Below are 26,690 nucleotides of genomic sequence, written 5' to 3'. Positions count from 1 at the left end.
AGCTTCAATACCTTTGATTACAACAATACAATTGATTACAAATAATACAACTATCAATCAATATCAACATAAAATACTATTCAAATGCTTGAAATTAAACAAATTAATTACTTATTATTTACAATCACAATTGGAAAAATCTCATTTAAATAATATAAAAGAAGTAACAACAAAACAAATATCATTAAACCAACAGAATAAGTTTATCATCTTACAATGCTATTTCATTTAGTTTTTCTATTGTAAACTAATTTTTAAGAAGAAATAACTTTTAAATGACATATTTACAATCTGAAAATAAGTTTCTAGTTTGAACAAATGATAATTGTTTAACTTTATTAGTCAGGATTGGTTTATTGTATCCATTGTTATGATTAACAATACTGCTTGTTAATGTTGATATAGAAAATTTAATTGTTTTCATTTAATTTAATTTAGTTCATTTTCAAAGGCAAAGCCTCTTTTTACAGAGTTTAACTTATTTAGAATTAAGGTAGATATTAACAATATCAAGATAAATAACAGTAATTACAACAAAAATAAAACAGACATGACAATAATCCTTTAAAAGCACTCAGATTCAGATTCAGAAATTCTTTATACATAAAACAAATGCACAGAATGTACAATGAATAGAGTCACATCAAGAAAATTATAGTTAATAAAAAAATATTATCTAATATGTATCAACTTGTAACATCAACTTTTAAAATATTAACTAACATTATTAAGCATTAGTACTAGGATTACTATTATAATTTTTAAGTGTATTTCATGTACAGTTGCTGGAATATACACTCATTCATTATAAGTTATGGTAATAAATAGTTATCTTATACATATAAACAGACACATACATACATAAATACATATACACAGACACATACATACGTAAATACACATAGACATGTTGAGCTAAACCAGTCAATTAGCCCTTTCAAAAAATTCTTGGAATGAATATATAGGTTTATTTAGTAGATATTCTTTAAGTTTAGTTTTGAAATTATTAGTGTTGTAGTTAGTCTTCAACTCAATTGGTAAATGATTTAGAAACTTTTTCCCCATGTATGAGGTTTTCTTTTTATAAAATTCCAAGTGATGAGAATCATTAGATATATTGAATCGTGTATTATATTGATGTTTTCTTTCTGTTAAGGCAAAATTGCAGAAATGTACAATGTAATTTATAGTTTCAAATATGTATAGATTGTAGACAGTAAATATTTGGAGTTTCCTAAAAATATGCTTAACTGAATCTCTTCTCTTTAATGTCTTTATAATTCTAATAGCGTGCTTTTGTTTAACTAGAATTTTGTATAAATTATGTGATGTGGTAGCTCCATAAATAGCTATACCGTAAGCAATGTGGGAATTTATGAGAGCATAATAAACTGATTTTAGAGATTCTACACTGCAAACCTTAGCCAATCGTCTCAGTGCATATAGACCACTGGAAATTTTATTTAAAACATAGTCAACATGTTCATTCCAACTTAAGTTTTTATCTATAATCAATCCTAAAAATTTTGTGCTGTAAGCATTTAGCAATTGTTCTTCCTCAATGAAAATGTTGGGTTGAACCCTGTTTAGAGCTTGTTTTGTGGAAAAAGAGATAAAATTTTATTTGTTTGAGTTTAATAAAAGGGTTTTACTTATCAAGAAGTCTTTTATCATTGAGAGACCTATAAAAGCGGACATCTCAACACTTTCAACACTTTTTCCTGAGATAACCACATTCATCAGCATATAAACAGACAGCAGAGCTTTCTCTAACCAATAAAGGCAACTGATTTATATAACAAAGAAAAAGAAGTGGACGTAATATTGATCCTTGTGGGACTCCATGCTTTACTGTTCTTAGTTTTGAATTGAATTTGTTTTTAAAACAATACTGAGTTCTGTTTGAAACATGCTCTATTTCAACGTATTGCATCCTATTTTGAAGGTAAGAACTAAACCAAGCAAGTTCCTTTCCCATAACACCCAACATTTTAAGAGTACTTATTAATTTACAATGTGACACACTGTCAAATGCTCTGGTCAAGTCCAGAAATACTCCAATCACGTGTTCTCCCTTATCCACTGAATTGATTATTGAATCAATAAACTCGATACCTGCGGTAGTTGTAGATCGTCCAGATCGAAAACCGTGCTGTTGACTGTTTAAGAAATTGTTAGATTCCAGATAATTTAAAAATTGGTTATAAACAACTTTTTCATATATTTTTGATAAAACTGGGAGGAGAGACACTGGCCTATAACAGGCAGGATCATTTGGATCTCCCTTTTTAAAAATAGGAATTATTTTAGCTATTTTGAGCTTATCTGGAAAAATTCCTGATATCAAAGAAGAATTAACTAAATGTATTAAGGGTTTTAATATTAGTGGACAAGACTGCTTTAGAACAATAATTGAAATTTCATCAAATCCTAATGAATATTTGTTTTCAAATGATGAAATTATGCTTTTTATGTCAACTTCATTTACTGGTTTAAATTTAAAAGTAGTTGAAATTTGGTTTGAGTGCTGAAATTCAATATTGCTTTCATGGTTTGTGGAGGAAATGCTCAGAAGTATTAAGCTATCAACTGCTTCAACAAAAAAATTATTAAAAATATTAGCAACCAAGGTTGGGTCTGTCAATATTTTACCGTCCACTGCAAGTGATATGTTTAATATTGAAAGCTTCTGTTTACCGACTTCATAATTAATTAAATTCCAAGTAGTTTTAACTTTATTAGGAAATTTTACTATCATAATAACTCTTCTTTCGCAAGGCAATAGACTGGTTCAACTCTTTTTTCATATTTTTAATGGTTGATTTAATATTATTATTTTTAGTAATTTTAAATTCATACTCTAATTTAACTATTTCTTTTCTCCTACATTTCAGCTCTTCAGATGCCCATTTATTACTTTCCATTAATTGCTTAGAGGTAAATACTTTAGGTACCCAAGGTACCAAGAGAAAGGGAGGTTTTACTGCTCACTACTAAAGTTGCAGGCTTAGATTTGTTAGGTTACGCTTGAAGGAAGAATAAGTCGAGGTTACAGGGTATGATGTGTTCGTATGATGCTGAATCTTCAGTAAGGTGGAGTTGACAATGTTGGAGCTAGAACTGTAGGTTTGGAGAATAGGGTAACAGATATCGTGCCAGTAGGTACTCTGAAGTTGGCGCGTTCTAGAAGCTAGGGCAGTTAGGTTCAGAATTGGCAAGGCGGTACAAAATAAGATGTCCTGGGTAACACGTCTGGTTTAAGAGATGAAGTTGAAAAAGTATTGTTACCTCCTATGTTGGAACTTCGAGGAACCTGTAGCCGATGAAAGTAACGGCTTATCTCACAAAGTGCCATTGGATCCTCACAATTTCGGTCTTCTGGTATTACATTATCTGGTGGGGTGACCAGATAACAGCAATATTCAAGATGTTGGCGCACTAGGGCACAGTAGAGAAGTTTAAGAGACTGGATGTCATCATGGCAGCGTGAGAGTCTATATAAGTAAGACTCAATATCCAAAACGTCCCATTGCACATGTTGCGGAAATGGACATCCTAAGTAAGAGATGAAGTAAAGGTCACTCCCAGGCCTTTGACAGAGGACTCTCTGGAAATTTCTGTACCCTCTAATGAGTAGTCAAACAGGAGTGGAGTGGAGTAATTTTCCGATGGAGTAATCATCAGCAGAATACGTGAGAACCAATTTATCTGTAAATAGATAAGTAAAATCATAATCAATTGTACATCCCAAAGTTACAAATATATTTAGTTCTTGGTTTGATGAAAGCAGTAGTGGTATGAATAATAATGTCTAATATAGGATGGTGTACATCAAATATTAAATTAAGTAGCGCTGTTCAGTTATCAACAGAAAGCTATAAACATTTGTTGCTATTGTTATAAATATTATATATTGTTGTCTTTTGTCTGTGAATTTACTTATTTTTGCTACAAATTAGTGTCATTTTTATTAATATCATTATTGTTATCACTTTAATTATTGTTATAAATTACTGTTATTATCATCGTTGTTATCCTTTGTTGTTTGTTATTTGTTGTTACTTTGATTATTATTATAAACATTTTTTATTGCTATTACTGTCATCATTATTACTTAGTTATTATAATTATTTCACATATCTATTTATATACACTAGTGATTGTTGCTATTTTTAGAAAGTGACATTAGTTTTAGTTATATTGTTAATTATTGTTATTTTTGATTTGTCACCAATTCTAGGTTTTTAATTGCTTGTTTTTTAGTTGGATTAATATGACACATATGTGAAATGGTGTATTGCCGTATAACATAAAAACTATTATGGCATGTTATTCTAAATGGAAAATTGTTTGTCCGTAGATAAATAAATAAGATTACCTTGCAAGTCTCAATGCATAGGAAAGTTCAAATACAACTCTGGAATAAGCCGTGAACAATATGAACTTTTAAAAGTCCAAACAGTACCAGGAAAACTTAAAATTAAGAAGAATTAAACCCTGAGTATGAGCTAGTTCAGTCAATGGAAAATTTTTGAAAGATCTAGTGAAACATTTATAATTATTGGGATACAGACTCAATTCAGCAATAATGAGGTGTTACATGAAAAAGTAATAAAGATAAACAAGGATCAGTATGATCGTTGACCCATACTCGTAAAGTACCAATACCAAGTTTATAGTAACAAGGCTATAGTAACTGCAAAACATATTACAACATTATCTTCAATATTTTCAAAATGGCTGCCATTACAACTTTTAAAGTTTGAATATCTTGATAAGCAGTATTTTTACTAAATAATTACAAGAACATTTAGTACATTTTATCATGAATCTAATGACACCATAGATATTTAAATTTAAAAAATGAATAACTGAATTAGAGCAGATTTACTGTGTTAAAACATGGCTCACTCAGGTTCTGAGTGAATAGCCAACAATACAAAATCAGATTTAAGTTCTTTGATTTAAAGTGATGAAGTACCTCAAAATCTGTTTCTTGGAAACTGCTTTATTTATAATAAGGCTTCCTTTATTAACAACTGTTAAAAAACTAAAATATTAAGTAAAGTTACTTTAACTAGGTTAACTGTTCGCTATTAAATAAAATAAACAACTAGTATAATCTCTTAGTAGTGTTAGCAGTGTTTTTATATGGCAACGGCATAGATCAGGTGTTTTTTATAGCTGATTGGCATTTCTTAATTTTAACAATATAGTAATAAAAAAAGATGAGCCCTAAAAATTATAATTTTGTTGTTAGTTTTTGTATGTGAATTATAAAATTTCATATGTATATTATAGAATGGATTTTAGGGGAGAATATAGTATGTAATATATAAGGAACACTATAGGATGTTCCTAATATATGACGTAACCTTTTTTTCAAAATTAAATTTAATACTTAAAAAAATTACACCACAAAAATCTGGAATTCAAGTCATTGATAGTTTTTTTCTTTTTTGTTGTTAGGTTGTTTGTCATAAAAGAACACATTGTTTAGTACATAGTTGAATTTACAATCCTTGAAAATTAGTGAACTTGTACATAGTATAGTAACATGCGTATTTAGTATAAGGTATTTACAAAATACAGGAAGTACTGATTTACTAGTTCAATATTTTTCTAGTCTTTGTCGTTTCTAATGCATTGTAGACACACCTTTTTAGCACATTCCAAGCATATGGGTTTTCCACAGACCTTACAGGGATATTTAGTTTTCCTCTTGAGACGAGGAGGACAGCAAGAGCACGTCTTCCTGAGTGGTAGAACATCATCTTGCACAATTGTTGGAGGATCTTCAATGTTCAGCAGTTTCTAGATGGATAGCTTCATTTCATCACTCAGATACCATCTTTCCAGTCTACGCTGCATGACAGATGTTACAAGATACTTTGCCAGGATTTTCATGTAGTCCAATCTGTTGCGTAGAGAAGTATCCCAGTAAGAATTTTAGAGCATAAAATAATTCACTCCAGCAGAAATGTTCACCATGGTGAAGAAGATTACCATTGGTCATCTTTGCATTTTTCGTGATGTTGAACAGTCAGAACACAATTGGTTAGCTGAGTCAACGCCACCATTATTTATATTGTAGTCTTCAATAATTTGAGGTTTGCCTGATAAGTCATCATTCCCTGGTCCCTGGTGCATTGATGACAACAATGTAACAGTCTTATCCTTTTTTTGGCACATATGAAAGTAAAGTTATTCTTTCAGTGTAACCGTACATTGAACTGAACTCTTCTTTCTCCCTGTTTGGTTAAAAAATAATGGGAATTTCATTTTTGTTTTTCTTCACAGTCTTAAGATATGTTAATTGTTTTATAGTTGAATGGAACTAGAGAATTGACAGCTATTATGTTTTGTGTTCTCGATTGGCTTAACCAACCTCACTACTGCTTGACTCGGTTTGAGAAGTGTTCTTTGTTGGACTTCTGTAATACCTCAGCCGTCACAGTCTTTTCCAGAATAGATGTAATTATTTGAGAGATAATGTATTCCAGCATCAGTGAGGCATTGGATCCTTTAGGCATATACATCCTAAAGGAGGAACGTCCTCTAAACGCAACCAGCATTTCATCAATACAGCAATACTCTCCCATTGAGTAGCAGTTGTTGCTATTTCTCCATAATTTTGTAGAATTTCTTATATATTGCTGCTTCTTGGATTTATTTGTTTCGTTCTTTCCTGTCTGTGGAATTATCAAATCTTAGTACTGCAAGCAAAAATAAAAACCTGTCCTTGCTCACGTGAAACACATTACTTCTCTGCCTGTACGATCTGTAGAAAAGATGTTCAACACTGATTCTCTCCCTGACTTACCAGCAGTGTAAACTAGTAGTGCAATAAAAGTCTTGAGTTCAAGTACATCAATTTCATAAACGTACAATGCTTTATTGTTAATGAGTTTTGACTGAGTTAATTTTCTTGGTAGCCCATTTTACGATTCCATCCAAAATATCTTGAGAAAATAATAGACTCCGAATGGAATCTGCAGTTGGTTTTGTTCCTACCTTTTTACCCATTGTCTTAAAACCAGGTATATGTGCTACTTAATTTACAGCCCTGGTTCTTACATTTGGATTAGTAATTTTTCTCTTCCATCGGAAAGCAGGTACACTTTCTTCACCATCAGTTGTGTCCGTCTTCCATAGTAGTAAGTTACTTCTCCCCTAATCCTAGCTTGAGGAACCTCGTTCTGATGCATAAACTGTTGTTCATTATTTTCCTTTTCATTGTTTATGACAAGGTCATTTCGCACCCCTTCCTCATATTCAATAATAGGTTCATTATGGTTTGTAGGGTATTAAATATCATTGCTTTCTAAATTTAAATCTAGTTTAAGTTGTTCAGTATAGTTTATAACAATATCTTCTGGATCACTAATATCTTAATCCGTTTAATGTTTACTCTCTTATTCAAAAATCAAGATTGTCGCTATCATGTATGTTTCCTTCAAGTAAGTCTTCATGCAATATTTCTTCCACAAGTAATTCCTAACCTTGAACAAAACCTTGAGACGAAGATTTTAAAACATGTCTGATTGGTAGATGATTTCTTGTTCAAACGTTAGGAGGTGCATTTGATGGCTCTGGTTCGGCATCTATGACACAAAATTAAAAATTAAAAAAACATAAACATGAATCAAATATAAAAAAAATTACAATCAGTTAGAAAATAGAGATGTAATCACTAAAAAAGTCTTGTTAGATCTCGAGGTTCTGTATCGCAACTACTATAATACATCTGAGAGACCAATATGTTTTGTAACCTAACTATTACAATATGTCTAGGAGACCCTGTTACATCACCAGTGTTAGAACTGTGCGCAACTCGTCAGGGTCAAACTCTGCCCTCAAACTGACACACAGAAGCTAGGAAAACACTGTGTGGCATGGCGATCCAGGGTGCTCAGAAAGGGAGAAAAGGGATTTTTAATTTCTTGTGTGGTCTCCTAGACCACTTGTAGTTACTAAGGGTTAAAGATAATATCATAATATTTTTTATAGTAATTGGCTTTGTTACCATAAACATTTGACCTAAATTTGTTAGGATTTAATTTATTAATTTTTAAGATATTAATGTTTTTGTTAAAAACACATACACTGACAGTGGTGCGAAACTAAGCACCGTAGAATCATGTTCATGTGGTGAAATATGTTTGCCTTGACCTGATTAATATTGTGATAAGCATTTGTTCAGGGAGTTATATTTCTTTAGTATTAAAATGACCAAACAGGGATGAAAGAGGCTTATTTGTGTATATTAATTTTAGTAAATTAACCCTATCAGCTCATGTATTGAAGTGAGAGTACCACACTGTGAGTAAATACTGTATGTATTAATGTGTCCAGATGACACCAATATGCTGTTAAGGGATAAATAAGTGATAATACTAGTACTATACTCTAGTCAAAGAGCTGTTGCTCCTGAAGGATTACGGATCCTCACTGACCCAAGTGCTCTGGCACATGGACTCACATTCATAAATAATCGGGCTGTCGTGTCAAGCTGTGTTCCCTATATGCATTGATCAGTTTTGTTATTACTTATTAAATTCAATTTCTGTAGTATTAATTTAATTTTCATAACAACATAAAGAAAATGAGTCTAAATGTGATGTAATTTGAAATGGTAAAGCTAACTTTTACATTCCTACAGCCTTGTTAAAATCCTTATTCCACTGCCTTCATACTTGTGCCGTGTGTAGACCCATATTTTTTGACGGATATAACATTATTTCTTAGAATTATTTCAATACGTTTTAAAAAGTAGTTTCTGTATATCATGGTTCAAGTTGAATCATAACAGGCAGGCAGGGGTTGTGGCTAAATTGTGTAAAATGGTAAAGGTTTTATAATCTTTTAGAAGCTACTGCACTCCGGAAAGAGTATAAATAATAATACAATTATTTATTCAACTCATGGTCTGCAAAATTAATCTGTATTAAAATATATTATAATTACACTTTTTACACTGCTATTCACCATATATGTTTTCCTTTCATAGCTTAATTTCCTTATAATAGTTCCATAGCTTAATAGTTTCCTTTCACTTAATTAAATTCATACCTTAATAGAAACAGAATGTGTTTGAGAGCAGAAACCTAATTTGACAAATACAAATGGGCTTTAATGCCAATTAGTCTCAGTTTGATGCTTTGCTAGGACTGAGATAAGTTTATTAGTAGTTTTTGTACTTTACAACCAAACGAACATTATTGGGTAGTTAAAGTCTTAATTGAGTCTCATTGTTAACAACCTGACGGAGCTATCTAGAGATCGTTATTGTGTCCATATGTGTGATCCCTCGATAGAAGGGTCTTAGAGACTTGAAACTGGGAATATGGGTTCCTCCTGGTGTAAGGAAAAACATTTGGTTTTTACGGCCAAAAAGTCAAAAGCAGTCTGTCTGCTTGTCTGCCTGTCTATACGATAACTCTTGATAGAAGAGTCGTAGAGACTAGAATCTTAATTTATAGTTTCCTCTTGGTATAAGGAAGAAATATTTTGATTTCTGTATGATTTTTGAGTTCAAAATGTCAAATGGAAGTATGTACGTCTGTCTGCTTGTCTGTGCCATAAATCATTTATTCTGTTCATATGTTGTGACAGATATAACTCTGTTATATAAGTTTATAAATAATATCTTACAAGAGAAAAATAATTTATGGTCAAAAAGTGTGATTTAGTCTCTGATATTCATTATAGATTAAGTTATTTGTAATGATAGTTCTAAATGTAATTAATAAATTTTCTTTAAGATAAAAGCGCATTATTGAGCATTGATTCACATGGGACTGTAGACGAATCTTTTTAAATGGAGCAGGGTAGTGATTCAAAACATTATAAACTAGACAAAACTGATAAATTCTCAAGTCCAAGGCGTGAGTAAATAAGATATCATTAAAAGCGTATACACCATCATTTGCTTAAAACTATTAAATGTAAAGAATGTCTTGTTGCCCCAGGTGAAGTTAGGCCTAAGAAGCCCTCTCTGACACTTAATCTGGGTACCAATGACTTCCGAACCACCACCAATAACCAGGCAGGTAAACTGCTTACAAGGGTAGGATTGCTCAGCGGTCATCCATCCACGCAATATCCATGCTTGACGGTATTGCCATACCGTCTACGCTGCCAGTGGCAATACTTTTACTATACCATAAGAGCATAACTGCCCAACAATCGATAAATACTATAACTTTTGTTTACTATATTAAATAAATATATAATTATTATAGCCCACTAGAACTTAGACCTCTCAAAGGCCACCACTACTGCAATGATAAAGGTCTACTTGAACTGCTTGCAGAAATGGCTGCTCCACAAAGTGAAGATGATGGGATTCTGAGGGAGTGGGCTCCCTTGAGTGGGTTCTTGAAGGAGGTTCCGCTAACGGTGCGACGTGGCCTGTTTCTCGAAACAGTGGCCTTGACTTGTATCGATGTGGTGCCAGAATATCTTGCTGTGGGCACCAACATCGGTGTCGTGTATTGGTACAATCGAGAGACGCATGAAATGCAGCGATTACGTCCCGAGGTAAAACTATATTTTATAGTATCTATAAGGTGGTCATATACAAGTTATATACAGGATGGGTGCAGAATATGTCTGGTCATGTGAGCATTGCTTGGAAATTTGAAACAAAGAAAGTTGATGATACAAAATTAATAATACCCAAAACAAAGTACAATTTTTAAATCTTAAAAGATAATAAAGAATAATAAAAATAAAATAATAAATAATTTTAATAATAATAAATAAAAAATAAATAATAAAAAAAGATAAATAAAAAGATAAAAAACTTGATAAATAAGACATAGTACATCAAATAATCTAGTGCTTTGTGGACCAGTTTAACAAGAAACAGGCATCTTACAGATGACCCAATGTGTCTCATCAGCACTCTCTGTCTGTGTGGGTCAGTCCACAGTCCAGCTGTTGAAATCTTGTCACGAGGCCATGTCAACCCAACTGTACTTGAAACCACAGGCCAGGCACTAGTTGTAGGATTTCATTTTGTTTCCATTTAAGATTAGTAGTTACATGTAATATATGATTTCAAACATGAACAGTAGGGTGTGTGTAAGTAATTCAAGTTGTAATTCAGATAAACAGGTTACAAGGAAATTTTCCTTTTTTACGGAGGCATCAGATGCCTGAAACGTGACTTCATCCAAAGCACAGACTTTTCCCATAGCTAAGGCACTGCTGTGTCTCAGCTATGAAAGAAACCCAAACTGATTTGATCTATTTGGATGTCATCAGGTGAGTGTAAAACATGGATTTCAGTTGTAATGTTCAAGATGGAGCTTATATTGGCTACATTATTACATTTAAACACTAAAAACCAATATTTAATACTTTTATATTTGTGTGTCTAACGAAGATAGCCTTGCTATCGAAAGGCCTCACAAAACTAAAAGTATTAAATATTGGTTTTTTTGTGTTTAAATGTAATAAGTTAATAGATTTCAGTGTTCATATCACGGTAGCTTTCAGCTTTCAAGGAAGCTCAAAAGGAAGCATCTCGATAGGAGGCGACCCCTACCACCTAATCTTACCCATCCTGAATATCCTGTCACTCTTGAAGCAGCGCTAAAGTTCTTACAGAACTAAGTGCATTTTATAAGCTTCTTCTCCTAAGAGAAAAAAAACATTGCAGCTTTCAGAATCAGGGCAGTTAATATATTTGGTTCTCCAGTAGATGGCTAAGGTGTAATGTCAGTGAATTCTCTTATTTATACCTGCCGGGTGTCAGATATTGACAAAGAGTGGGTCAATGCCAGCTGTTTAAGAATAATGTGTGTCTAATGTAGTGTAACACTGTGATCCCCAGAAGACAACACACAAGATTACCAGTGTGAAGGTGGTCTCCTCAGTAGACTACATGGTGGCTGCTGGTGACAACAGTGGCACTGTCACCGTGTTCAAGATCCCGAAACCTACGCCTCAATGGATCAGCTCTGCTTATAAACAAAACACCTCCAACAGCGTAAGATATCTTTTTAATACCTTTTTCCTAACTTTATAACATTTTTAGACTTCTTAAATGGAACATTTTAAACTTTGTTCATGCAACAATTTAGACTGCTATGATTATTTTAGTTTTAGCTGTAAGTAGTGATTTCGGCTCAGTTTTAGATCATTATGTTACTAACGTCTCTTGAATTTCCATGCATGTTATGTTTATGGCAGTAAATAAATTGAGAAATTGCATTTAAATCAATTATGTATAGGTTAATGAATAAAATAGTTTTTCTGTATGATTTTTTTCTCCCTCGTATACAGCATAGGGGAAAGTACTCTAATGGTCCAAACAAACAAATGTTTGTTTCCAGTAGAGAAATCTGGCAATCTCAGAGTAAAAACAGAGAGGTTTCACACAAATTTCCTTTTCTTTATTTAGGTATGTATCAGTTGTAAGCAAACAATCTCATTGTTTTGGTCGAACAGCATATAATTCATATTCATATATACATTTACATACTTCCACATTGGTGAATATTTGAATTAATGTTTTAATTTCTTATTGAGACTGTTAGCGAGATCAAGAGTTTACTTATTTTACTCTCTATTGTTGGTATAATTTTGGTCTGCCAAGGTTGGCAATGGATGTCTAATCTTGCCATCTAACAGCTGTCTCCTACCATCAAGCTCACGCCACAATTTCATACTGAGACCAGCATTAGACAACATTATTTGCCACCAAAATTTTCCTGTCAACTAACAGCGGAAGAAAAATGGGATATCGAAGATTGCTGCAACCTGTAGTTAATCAGAAAGATGTGACTACATATAAACATACATTTTACAATTGCTGATCAGATATTTCTGGCACGAAACAACCTGGATATATGGTGATGGCCATATCTGACCTACACAGTAGTTAAAAGAAAAGTTCATTTTGGCAGCTTAAAGTTAACATTTAATAACAGAATGAAGCAGTGTTATAAGACAGTCAATGAATTTATATGTTAAGCTTTGGTAAATGTGTGTCAATAATCTTGTACTGCGCAGGTGGAGCGGTACACGGTGGGAGGCCTCCACTCTGCTCCTGTCACTGCTCTTGAGTGGAGTATGAATGGTCAAAAACTGTTTAGCGGGGATGCTACAGGTCTCGTTGTTTTCACCGAAATTGACTATCACATGGTAAGCATGTTGCTGCTAAACGAATTTTTAGAATGAGTTATCAGAAATTAAAATGTTTTCTAATGTATGTAATTTTAAAAGGATAACAGGATTTCAGACATTAGCTATTGTTATATATTACAAAGAGCAAGAAACACTATGTTTTGGTGATAGTAATATATATCCTCTTCATCAGGTGTCAAAATATTCTAAGGCATAAAAGATTAAGGATACAGAGTATTTTAATAAACTAATAAATATGTGATGATGAATTCACTAAAGTCATGGATAACAGCTGGAAATGTTGCGCACCAAAAACATCTCAAGCATATACCTGAAGGTCCAAGGTGATTGGAGCAAGCACCAACAATGTCTGTACACAGAAAAAATGAACTGAATCCCACATCCGTAAAACAACGTGTCCGTAACACACCTACGTATAAGTGAAATACTCTGGAAAAAATTAATATGGGAACTTTCTGTGCCTTAACCCTGTTGTAAAATCTCAATAAACATGTTTAAACCATATGCCTCAATGTTTTATGACACTCAATGAAGAGGGTAGATTTCAACCCTCAAAACATAGTGTTCTATTTTTGTAATATATAAGATGGAAAAAGTTCTAAATTAAACAAAGTATAAAATAGTACTAAATGTCCATAAAACAATATTTTTCCAAATGGTTTATTTTTTGGACGAGGCCTTTCGAAACCAAAGGTTTCATCATCAGGTGACTCCACAAATAAAATATAAAAAAGTATTGTTTTATTAACATTTAGTACTGTTTTAAAATTTGTTCTAATTGCTCCAAGAGTATTCAATAAACAAAGTATGTAGTTTTATTGCCATCAATTATTAAATTTGTATGATTTTTAAATTCATTTACTCATATTCAAAAATAGTTTCACATATGATAATAAAAATTTATAATGTGAAACAAATTTGTAATTTAGTTAAAAAATAATTTACATAACAAATAAGGCTACAACTAACTCCTAAGACTGCTATAATTAACTCTTCATTAAGTTCCTCCACTTGAGTTACCATGATGCACTTTTGGCACTACTGGGCAGAATTAATTCACTTGCTCTGCTGCAGCACAATACTTATTTGCATTTTTCTAATTTTAACAGTAGAATCAAATAAAACTGTTACATGTCATATAGTGTTTAAATATTATCAAGTTTCCTATGATGCGGTTTTGCCAAAAATATTAGACTAATAAGGTTAAAGTAATTTAAGTAATGATTTGTATCTTCAAAAATTTGTATTTTCTTTTTTTATTTGGTTTTGTTTTATACATATAAAAATTTGGATTTTATGCTAACCTTAATTCATAATATGAATTACCTGAAATGTATAAGCTACTATTATTTATTGTTATTGTACACTCTCTTCTCCCTGTGTTCTGTCGGTACCCCAGAAAAGATGATTTTGAAGAAAGGAATGTCACACTGCCAACGGAGTGATATACGAAACATTATGTATGTATACAGGGTGAGTCTGACCACCCGTGCAGTATTTACAGCTGTCTTAATAACTGACTTCCACACTTTTTCTATCTCTTTTCTCCATAATTTGGCCTCCCCGAATCCGTTAAAATTATTTTCAATTTTGAAAAATGCCCCTAAAGGGCCCAATTTGGGGTGTAGGGGTGCTTTTTGGGGAATTTTCAAATGTAAACATGGGTCGTGTGATACATCAATTTAAAGGTCTAATTACACCGAACATTTTTGCGCAAACAAAAGTTAATTATCTTTAACCGTATGTACAGGGTGTACCAAAACGTTTTGAAATAGGACTTAAAATAAAGTACCGTGTTACCCTACCTACAATACAGAATAGCTCCAGATTTTTTTCCTAACTTGCTATTGACCTATTTTTGAATTAAATATGTGGTACGGGCATTTTTCACTGGATTTTCTAAATTTCAAAAATATTCAAAATTTAAGAACACAAAAAATCCTAACACTCAAAATTCTTAAATAGCAACATATAATAAATTTTATATCAAATAAAAGGTCTTTTTAAAACAAACATTTTTTGTATTTAACTTTTTTACCTATCTCTTACTGTTTCAAAATGGCAGCCGAAAAACTGAATGAATTGAATCCTAAATGAATTGAAGTAGAAGTGTTCAATTTTCTTCCCAAATGAGTGGAGAAACTGGAAGAAAACTAGTTCAGTACAGGATAAAACTAGACAAAATTATAATTGAATTTGATTAAGTTTTTATGTAGTTTTGATATGAAAAAGATTTTTATGTGTTGAATCTTGATGAACTATACTGTGTATAGCCCATACAGTTAATCTGACAAAATATTTGTTCATGTTGTTTCCCAGAATTTGAGCAAGGCGTGTGAAATACTCAATGAGAAGTACAGAGTGGTACAGCTTAGTTTCAACCAAAACGCTCAATCCTTGGTGGTAGCCACAGAGTACCGGTGTATCGTTGCTCACCGACAGGACAACGGTAGCTGGAGGGTGGTACAGGTCGGACAACAGGAGAGGAGAAGGTGAAGTGACACAATTTTATTGTTATTGATGTTTGTGATACATTCCAAAACTTTCAGTAGCCATATATTTTTTGCATTTTTGACTGTGTTCACATAACATTGTATATGGATAGAACAGTCATCTCAATACTCCTTTCAATAAAGCCAGACCACCATCTTGTTCTGGCAGACTCTCAGTTTACAACTGGTTTGATGACTAACTTCATAAGAAAATTTGACGTACTTATATTATGGACAATACTGTACATCGTAGTGTTCTTTAGTTCATTGTGAACAAAAGTATATAAAATAGAAATAGATTGATTAACAGTACAAAAATTCTACAAATCGCCTAAACACAGCTTACCATTTAGAAAAACTTCCAGCGCAAGGGTTACAAATTTATATTCATTCTTTTACTTTGTATGGAAGTGCAGTTACAACTTTCGCTTTTCTTTTCTACTGAGCAGAGCAATGACATTGAGTTTTATTGAAATATTTGATGTAATACGATGTATAAAGTTTATGAAATAAACATGAAAAGTACTATTTTATTGTATGACATTATTACAAATTGTGTAAATATACTAAGAATTTAATTGTACTGTAGTAAAATCTGGAATTCATGAAACAGAAGGTTAATTAAAATGTTACAAGCATCTGTTTATTTCTTTATATTTCTTTATTTCAGTTATCCTTATTTTGTCTAGAAGATTAGAAAATACAAAGAAAGAACAGATATGTCCATTAATATTTATGAAACAACAGTACATTTACACTAGTTGATTAACAATGATTTAAAAGTGAAATTAAACATGGTAATTGAAAACATCATGGCCAGACAGTTATTGAACAACTTATGAAACTCCAAATGTTACCCAAAATTAGGTGCAGACCTGCCCTTCCAAAAAATAACTAAGAAAGTTCAGTTCCCTGAATAATAAATATGAGAGCTGATTTCTCGACTTAGTATGCTACTCCTTATAAATACTATTCTCCTTTGACGAGATAAACCATTAGTAATGCGCACTCCTTCCGCCCCATTAATTACAATATTGAGTAACGTACAGAGCAGCACGGGTTTACTAGTATTACTTATAAAAATGTATCAAATGATAATTTTAACTCTTGTTCTACAACCATTGCATCTAGAACATGAGAGTGGGCCACATCACGTGTTTTCTAACAGGCTTTTAGAAGTTTGCAAAAATTCAAGTCTGTTGCTCAGTATTCTTGAATTGTTCTGTGGACAGACAGACGACAGTCGTACAGAAAAGAAATGTTTACATCTACCACAGCAGATAAAGAGAAATTGTGTCAAATTAAATGTGTATAAAAATGAAGTTTCATATAAAATTTGAAGTATACAGATGAAATATTTTTGGAAATATCTTTCAGTAGTTTGGCTACATGTGTTATTATGTCACATGTTGAAATTACTCTGTTTACAAATTTATTTGTTATACAAATTTCTTATTGCCGTCATGGTCACCCGTAAGATCAATGTACAAATGTTCAGTAACGCTTATCCAGACCCCATAGAGTGAAATGCACCATTATTGAATTCGAAGTTGGTGTTACAGAAATGAAGCTTCATGCAAAATTTCAAGTCTATAGGTTAGTTTTTTCTCAAAATATTATGCGGACAGATAAACAGACAGAAATTACATTTTTCGAGTCTTTCAAGTGATGGGCTCTGCTAATGGCAAGTGAAAAACATAACCATTCATTCATAGTAAATTCAAGTAATTGTTATGTCCAGCTTATGCCGTGTGGGAGCAACATTTTTTCCTCATCCAGACCGCCCACTGCAACGTGTCATCTATTCAGGGCGAACTGGTTGGCGCTTCTGGTTGTCTGACAGTGAGGGCTGCGTGCACAAGACACTCATCTTCAAGGTGTGTAGTCCTCTGGCTCTAACATTCAATCGATCATTAATGAGATTATGTGATATATCCTGAGAATATACAAGTGTGCAGATATGTTATGTCATCAAAGGATATTATACATTCAAATCCAAATCTTTATTAATGGCAAAAACCACAGAACGATATACAATACATAGATTTGAAACATAAACAAATATTAAACCAACATTGGGAGTATGACAATCCAGATATATATATATATATATATATATATATATATATATATATATATATATATATATATAAAAGAGAACAGTAATTGCAGTGGAAAAATTAACTACTGAAGTTCAATAAACTTTGGAATGTATCATAAAAAAATTAAAGGAAACCATTTAAATCAACTATTCAAATACACCAACATAACAACCATCTGACTTAGAATAAAGAAATAATTACCATTCAACAGTTATAAAAAATAAATACAATAAATAACATAAGTATACATAAGTAATAAATATAATTATACACAAATAAATAGACATATCTGTGTTTTGTAATGATAAATAAAAAAACGCATGTAAAATTACTTTAAAGTTACAATAAATAATAAGTTTAAAATAACTTATTGCTGAAGATCCAGAAATATGAATAATTCACCAGCCTTAAACATGCAGTGAGCATTATAGCAAAGCTTTATTTTTATTACAAAAATTAAAGCATTTAAATAACTAAATTAGGGTTATACTATTCAGTAGAGAACTGATAGTCCAGATTAATAAGAACCTATGGATTATCAAATTGCCCAGATTTTATCAATAAGTTATCAATAATAACTTTTATAAAAAAGTAATCAATAAAAAGGTTGGTATACATCTGCAACTTGCAGGGAGGTTTACTCTAGGAGGAAAAAAACCTATTCCATCAACGGAGCTTAAATGGCTCTTAGACTGAAAGTGGCACATGTGCCAGAGTGGTATGATTGAGACCTAATGCTATAGACTTTCAAACTGAAGTCACTGCCATTATGAAATGTGCTCGTGAGAATCTTCATCTGGAGCTGAAGGAAACTGCTGAATACCTGTTTTTGGGGTGCTCTGGTTAGTAAGGGAATATTGCACCATCTTTTGGATTCTAAACAAGAGTGGTGAATTTTTCCCAGGAAGACCTGATTGGTTGTTTCCTGCATTTTATGGGGCTGCTAAAATTGTAAAGTTGTAGACTTCACTATACCCTGCCGTGGTGCACAAACTGCCCTTGAGGCTTCAGTGTTTGGTAGTAGGCCACCCTGTAGAATAAGACATCTTCAACGTAAATGGAACATTCTAAATTCTCTCTGATTATATAATAATAATATAAAAGGTGTTCATAATTGAAACTTATAAACTCCCCTTGTCTGATACAGATTGTTAAACTAGCTTGTTTGAATGGTTTTATGGATTTTAGATTTTATATTATCATGGATGGATGGTATTTCATGTTATTTTTCTCTGAATTCTTATTCAATTATAATTCAAATGAAAAAGAAGGTTTTTTTTATAAGAATTGTAACATGTTATGAAACTTGGAACCACCACTATGAGCCAAATTCAAAACGACAGAGCCTGGAGTGGAAGCGTATGACTTCTCCCACTCGCAAAACATTCAGGACATCAGCCATCTGCTGGTAAAGTCATGCTTACAGTATTGTGGGGTGTTCAGGGGCCAATTTATTGAAGTCCAAAGAATAATCGATAGCCAGTACTACAGTGACATGTTGGAGAATATGGTAAGACTGGCCATTTGAATGAAACACTAGGGATTCTTGACTAAAGGTGTGATTTTGCTTCATGACAACGCCTGTCCTTATATGGCACAAAAACTTCAGAAACTAGAGTGGGAGATCCTTCTTCATACCCCCTGCAGCTCTGGCCTCACCTCATCAAACTTTCATCTGTTTGGAGCCCTTTAAGAGGGTCCATGAGGGGAACAATTTCAATCCAATGAGTTTAAAAAATCAGGTGCAAACGTGGCTTTGAGATCAACAAAAAACAATGTTATACCAAGGGTATTTACAGATTAGCAGCAAGATGGAACAAGTGTATAAGTGTTACTGGGTACAATGTTGAAAAGTAACCAATGGTCTCGTTTCTTATTGAATGACCCCGTACATGAACACAGTGTTTGCAAGCAATTGTTTTCATATAAATTCTAAAAAAATTATAATTATATGTAAGTACAAAACTGAAAATATTTGAATAAAAAAATGTATGTGTTGATTCATAAGAAGTAAATTAGATGTGTATAAATACCTTTGATTCACATCTTATTAGAAATAATCTGCAAAATATCAAAAGACTTATTTTACTTGTAAAACTACAAATCGTGATTTTGACAAAAAAAAATTATCTAGGTGACTTCTTTTCAAAATGGTATAAGTCTAAGTATTCTTGTGTTGAAAAATACATGAACAATCACAATTTCAGGGAAATATGACATGTTATCTAAACTTATCCCAAATTAATTCAAAGAAGTTCTTTAAAAATCTTTTGACCATTTACTTTTACAGGACATGGTTAGAAAACCTCACCAACACATTCGACTTTTACATCCGCCACCAGTGAAGGACACATCGTGGGAAGACCTAGGACCTGTGTTTGCCTGGCGAGGCACATACCTTGTCACCTTTAACTCCTCCACTCTGATCATTCTGGATCCCCAGAACATCTCGGTGTTGGCTAGCCTCTGTGGTCTCTCAGACCTCCACTCTGTGTCTCTCACTCCGACAGAGATCTTCATAATCTATGGCACACGCAACATCACAAGACTCTCCTACATCCCTGACTTGTATGCAGGTTAGATCATTTAGTGTGATTTGTGAATTTGTTTAACTTTACTCCGAGGTAACAAGGACCGTTAGAACATTTACTGATAAGCATTGTCAGTCACTTTGCTTGTTTTATAACAATCTGAGAGAAATATAATAGTTTTTAATGCCAAGTAAAAGATTTGCCACATAAAAAAATATATATATATATTTTTATCAAATTAGTAACAAATTAAACAAAAATTTATGACTCGCAGATGTTTCTCAAGAGCAAGCATTAATTTTTTCTGTAAAGTTTTAGATAAAAAATGTATAGAAGTGTAAATAGCTGCTGTAGACTTAGAATATATTCAAATAAAGCAAGGAGAAGAGAAGGTAGAAACAAAATGTTTTCAAGTAAAGTGATAAATAAGAAAAATATAATTATTTAGGTACGAAAAATTTTTAGGAAATCTTAAAAAGAAAAATATACAATAATTATTAGTGTTATATTAGATGAAAAGTACCTAAAAAATATAATAATTGACAAACAAACCTGTAACAAAAGATGAGGATAGCAACTGCTTTATAATGTACGAAACCTCTTTTCATTGTGTATTATGTTAGCAATTAACTATGAAACTTAAACTAATTGTAACAATCAATGAATCCTCAGCCAGTAAATTTTGAACTCACACTGTCACTTTGAGACCAAAAACAAAGGTGTAGGGTCAAAGGTGTCTGCCCCTCCCTCATCCAAACACATGCCTTCCAGTTTATTGTACCAGATGTATTGCATTGCATACTACAGAATGTGCCAATATTGATAGTGTCCTCAGTCTCTTGTCTTCTCTGGTGTGTACAGCATGTATCGTGTAGTGTGCTTGTACTGTCTAATGTTATGGTATTTGCTTCTTTTCACAATTATGAACCTCAGGTAAATGAAATTCTAAAAATGTATTGGTAAACATCAAGATGACACAGAATAAGTGTCAAAATTTCATGTAAAATCAGATAAAAAGGTTAATAATGAAAATACATGGTTATGTGTTTTTTGTTAAGTTCTTTAGCACAGGTCAAAACCTCTTCTAGGCTGTAGACAGGTCCTGTCAGTAACCAAGTCTTCATCCTGCTCTTAGTAATTTTCTGGGCTGCCTTCCTTCATCTTAGGTGGGAGTAAATTTTGGAGTTTTGCTCCTGTGTATGATGGTTTTTTAGAAAAAAATGGGATGTTTTGTATATTGCTGAAAATTTATGTTTTCTCAACAAATATGTCACAGTTGAGAGGTTTAGATGCCATTTGTTGTCCAGTATTGTACAAGCGTACCTTTAAAAAGGGGTCATGTTCGATTATGCGTTGACATATTTCTTTGAAAAAAGTACTGTTGTAATTGTTAAAAAATTACTAAATAGTTGGTGTCTTGTACATTTTGTATAAATATACTGGTTTTGTTGTTGTTATTTGACTTTAAAAATTTTCAACAGGCAACATTTTGTTAATATTGAAAAGCAAATCACACCATATTTTTTTACATTTCTCTTATTTTTTACTACTTATGTACAAAGTTTGGTATCTGTAATTTTACTATTTCTAGAAATATTAATATTTTTGATAAAAAGTACAAAATGGCAGCTAGCCGCTAAACGACACATTTCTCTATGTATGTTTATAGAGCATTTTTTTGTTTAGTATGATGAGTACTATCAGCCACAGAAGTTCGTGATACACTTTCGTAAACACCCTGTATATATTTTAAAACATTATTTTAAGTTTAATGAGTAAGCTGATGGAGCTATTCAATTTATCACACTTCATACAAAATTTAATGAATTCTGGTTCTAATACTATTCTTAATTGTATTTAGTTTATGATTATGTGAATGTACAATAAGCCTTTATCTTTAAATAAATACAGGGTGTACTTAGATAAATATCAGTCGTTTTGCACATACTACTTACAGATCATTAAGTAGCTCCACATTTGTTTAATTTTAACTTAAAATTTCAGTGAAACAAGAAGATTCGGGAATTTCTCTTTTGGATTTGAAAGTCTCACCTGTTGCTGACACATTGCTAGATTTCACGTCAAAAATCAAAACCACAGCAACCCAATTTGTCAACAGCCGTCCTCCAACAACCGTAAATGGGTGAGTAAGAATTAAGCTGTGATAAAATTCTAACTTATACAGCCAATTGTTTTATGCAGATTCATACATTTTACAGATACTTACAATCGTTTTGAATAAAGAAATTTGATATTGAATCAAATAGGGAACAAATATTACGTCTTTGAATTGAACACAAAATTATTTTTTGATTTTTTTGGGTTATGTTGAATTGTATTTACAGTGTCACAGAATATTGGTGAACAGTATCAAACCAGTGATTAATCGTTCAATGAGTGACTGTTTTGCCAATATATTTATAATTATTGTACCATTTAATAATTTTATGTTGATTCGTTATTTAAATTAGGCCAAAATTAATTAACTTAATTCAATTAAAATAAATTATCCGAATGTGAAATTGTTCATAATAATTCATTAATAAACTTAAATTTCAATATAAAACAAAAATTGCATACGTCCAATATTGTTTTGTCACATCCATATTGTCAGTAACATGAAAGCAAAGAGTTTATGGTACAAAATCGTGGGAAACGGCACAGTAATCCCCAAAATTTTCTTTTAAATGCTTTACTATTATTTTTTATTTGAGAAATTCCTGTGCACCACTTTGATAGCCTCTTTTTTAGCACTGGAAACAGCTGGCAGATATGTCATATCATCTGCTCCCATCTTGGCATATGTGAAAAGGGTTGCCGGTGGTAGACAACATTTCAGATTGTAAGTAGCGTATTGGCTCTCTGGTAGGATTGTTTAACAGGGCACGTTTTGAATGGTAAAAGGTGTTTCCTCCTTGGTTTTTAATTTGTAAGCGTGATATAAATTGAATTTGTGACTCCAACGAGAGTAGTAGTGGTGCAATCAATTTAAGAAATGACTAACCAGAAAATGTTAGTACTAACTTAATCCTTTGACTGGTGGTGTTATTAATACACAATATAAAGTAAAAACAATATTTGGTAATACTCTTATATACATACTGGGCATGCCACAATATGACCAATAGTTAGTTCAATAAAGTGTTCACATGTTTAAAGTACTTTGTGATGTGGAAGCATTCTGGGATACACAGCACAATGTCACCCTCTAGTCACATCCATATCCTGTCCTGGCACTGCAGTCGATTTTCGTTACTATAATACTCATCATTATAGTGATTTTCTTGATCCTTAAAAATCTGATAAAAATTAATTTGAAAGTTATTTCTTCTGCCTTTGTATAAAAATGCTAATCACAAGAATTTGTATTCGTAAATCATCACTTGCAATCCATAAATATCAGGAAAAAATGATTTTACTACTATTGTTTTTAATATTTTGTTGCTCTCAAAGATGACAAGCAACAGTATATAAGGAAGAAATCATAAATGTAGTTATTGGGGGGGGGGGGGAATTTTCACAGAGTAGTTAACACTACCACATGAGTTACAAGACATTTTCTCATGAAGCTGTCAGGGTTACGAGTCAAAGAGTTTAATAAAGTTATTGAAGTTTGTTTTTGACTGTAGTGGTCGTACAAGAATTTTATTTATGGACATTAATAAATTCTATCGCTGATTTCCTACTATCACAGCCAATTTAAGGGCAATGTCTTCTCCTACATTACTTTACAATTATTATTATTATTAATGAAAACAGATAAACAGATGGCACCATCAGTTTATGGTGATTAATAAAAATTCATGATTCTGTCTAAAAAATTAACGATCTTTCATGGATGCCACACCAAACTTGAAAGGGCAACTTCTTTCAAAAAATCACTATAGATTCACAACGTATTTAATATGCTTTAATAATATAACTTTCTAAAATTAATGATTTATTATTAATTTTGTCAGGACAATAAATTAGTAGAATGAATAAAACTATATAGTCCTGATTTGCTTCAATGTGTAGTGCTATTGGGTAGTAAAAGTAACTGTACTAACGCCTACTAATAAAATAGTCTACTCAACATACACTACATTAAGATCGTTTTTGCAATCAACTTATATATATAGATTATAAGACTAAAAAAAACAAAATTATAATAATTATTGATGCCACTATTATTGATTCTTGAAAACACTAGATAAAACTTTTCCTGATAGGAAACTGTTTTATTTTAAAACATAAGACGTGTATTATACAGGGTGACAGGTAAGTCTTAGGACATCTTGATGACTTTTAAACGACAAGAGATATCAAAACAAAAATTTTGCATACCATTGCTGGTAATAATAAACAATTTTTTTGTGTAAAAGGTGATTAGATGTCACCTTGGGGGGCGGGCTTTGGGGGGTAAGAAGAAAATCTGTAATGACAGCCTATGTTAAGTTGTACCTCATTTTAAAGGTTTAGTTAAACTGAAAATGTTTATCCAGTTAGAAGAAATTGGTATTTAAAGTTTTAAACATGTTTACTACCATGTACATAAGAAATAACTAATACTGTACCTGTTATAGGTTGAAGGGAACACTTATTTGGGTGAACTAATTTCAAAGTTGGTGTTCAAAATGTTCCTGCCAATGTGACAAGCGTATTCATAAATACCTACTGCTAAAAAAAGTGCACTGTTAAGTGAAAGTAGTGGGGCTATTAGGATTTCCCATCTACTGGACTTTCCCATAATGGCCTGTTATCTTTCTTTATCAGTTGCTCTCAATCTATATTAGTTGTTGCAGTGGTGTCCAAGTGATGCGATACTTGGATACAATATTCCCACACCGGTGGATTGGAAGACGTGGAGAAATTGAGCGGCTCTGTCTTTCCCCTGACCTAACTCCTCTTGACTACTTTTATGGGACTACAAAGGAAAAGTTTATCAAACTCAGCCAACAGATCTGATCAAACTCAGGCATAGGATAGCACAGGAAGCTCAAGCTATTCCATGAGAATACAATAAAAATGCAGTAGGCAAATTTCGTAACCTGTTAGCACATTTTTAATACCTACTTTGAAATTACTAATGAAAGTAAACATAAAGAAGCATATACTGATGCAAACAGAATTTAAAAAAACAAAATAACTTTAGAAAAAAAACATGCCAATGAAAACTTTATTGCCAATGCTTCAAATAAATGTAAAGCCGCCTGGAATATAGTTAAAGCTCAATCAAATAATGGCAATGGTAGTAACAGCTCTAGTCAAGTTAGTGTTATTGATTCTGAAACGTTTAATGATTATTTTGTTAATTTAGTAGGTAAGTTAAGTTTAAGTAGTTCTAATAGAAATGTAACTGAGAATCAAGCCATTGATTATGTAAATACATATGTCACAAATTGTTCTGAGGATGGAAAACATTTTAAATGGAAACCAATTAGACAAGTTGATATTTTAAAAAGTGTGCAAAATCTAAGTACATCTCGTAGTGAAGACTACTATGGGTTTTCAAACTTTATTGTTAAAGAAATTATTGAAATAATCTTAGAGCCCCTACATTTTCTTTTTAATAGGGTATTAGAGAAAGGTGTATATCCCAGTTCTTTTAAGATAGCTAAAGTTACTCCAATATTTAAAAAAGGAGATAAAAATGACCCATCAAGCTATCAACCAATATCTCTGGTTCCCATTTTTAGTAAATTATTGGAGTCTTGTATTAAGCAACAGTTAAGCGGCTATTTTACTGAAAATAGCCTCTTTTGTAATGAACAGTTTGGTTTCATACCGGGGCGAAATACGGTAAAAGCAGTAGAAAAAACTTGTGGAACAAGTTATTTTTAATTTTGAGAACAAATTAATATCATCTGCTACTTTAATTGACTTGACAAAAGCTTTTGACTGTATCTCGCACAATTTATTAGTAAAAAAGCTGTTTGCATATGGAATACAGAATAAAGAACTTGATTTATTAGCATCTTACCTTAACGATAGAAAACAAATGGTGGTCCAGGGCCAAGAAAAATCAAGTTTTAAAGGTGTGAATGCAGGAGTCCCCCAAGGATCTGTCCTTGGACCATTTTTATTCATCATATCAATGAATGACATAGCTTTTAATTTACCTTGCCCATCAGTTTTATACGCTGATGATACTACACTTTTGAGCTGGAATAAAAGTTTGGATACACTGCTTGAGGACGAAACACAAGCCATAGAAACTGCATTAGAATGGTTTGAAGCAAACAACCTTGTTGTAAATAGTAACAAAACAGAAAAAATAATTTTTTCCTTGACTCACTATATTTATAAAGACGTAAAGCCTGTAAAACTGTTGGGACTTCACCTAGATAGTAGATTGAGCTGGGACCAACACATTCAAGAGTTATGCAAAAAATTATCTAGAGTCACATTCCTTTTACGTAAGCTTT

The 26,690-nt window shown here is 32.2% G+C and overlaps 1 protein-coding gene across 1 annotated transcript in view; it reads left to right on the top strand.

Moving 5' to 3' along the window:
* Nucleotides 1-26,690, top strand: part of LOC124364435 — a 76,510-nt gene that overhangs the window by 1,136 nt on the left and 48,684 nt on the right. The window contains exons 2-8 of the mRNA XM_046819929.1: nt 10,316-10,542; nt 11,843-11,998; nt 13,024-13,155; nt 15,478-15,650; nt 17,392-17,527; nt 20,043-20,328; nt 22,288-22,426. Coding sequence (XP_046675885.1) covers nt 10,318-10,542; nt 11,843-11,998; nt 13,024-13,155; nt 15,478-15,650; nt 17,392-17,527; nt 20,043-20,328; nt 22,288-22,426 — 1,247 coding nt within the window. The 5' untranslated portion in view covers nt 10,316-10,317. The remainder of the gene's footprint in view (nt 1-10,315; nt 10,543-11,842; nt 11,999-13,023; nt 13,156-15,477; nt 15,651-17,391; nt 17,528-20,042; nt 20,329-22,287; nt 22,427-26,690) is intronic.

This window comes from Homalodisca vitripennis, chromosome 6, assembly GCF_021130785.1.
Source record: "Homalodisca vitripennis isolate AUS2020 chromosome 6, UT_GWSS_2.1, whole genome shotgun sequence".
In the NCBI taxonomy this organism is placed as follows: domain Eukaryota; kingdom Metazoa; phylum Arthropoda; class Insecta; order Hemiptera; family Cicadellidae; genus Homalodisca; species Homalodisca vitripennis.
This window is presented reverse-complemented; position numbering and strand designations above follow the sequence as displayed.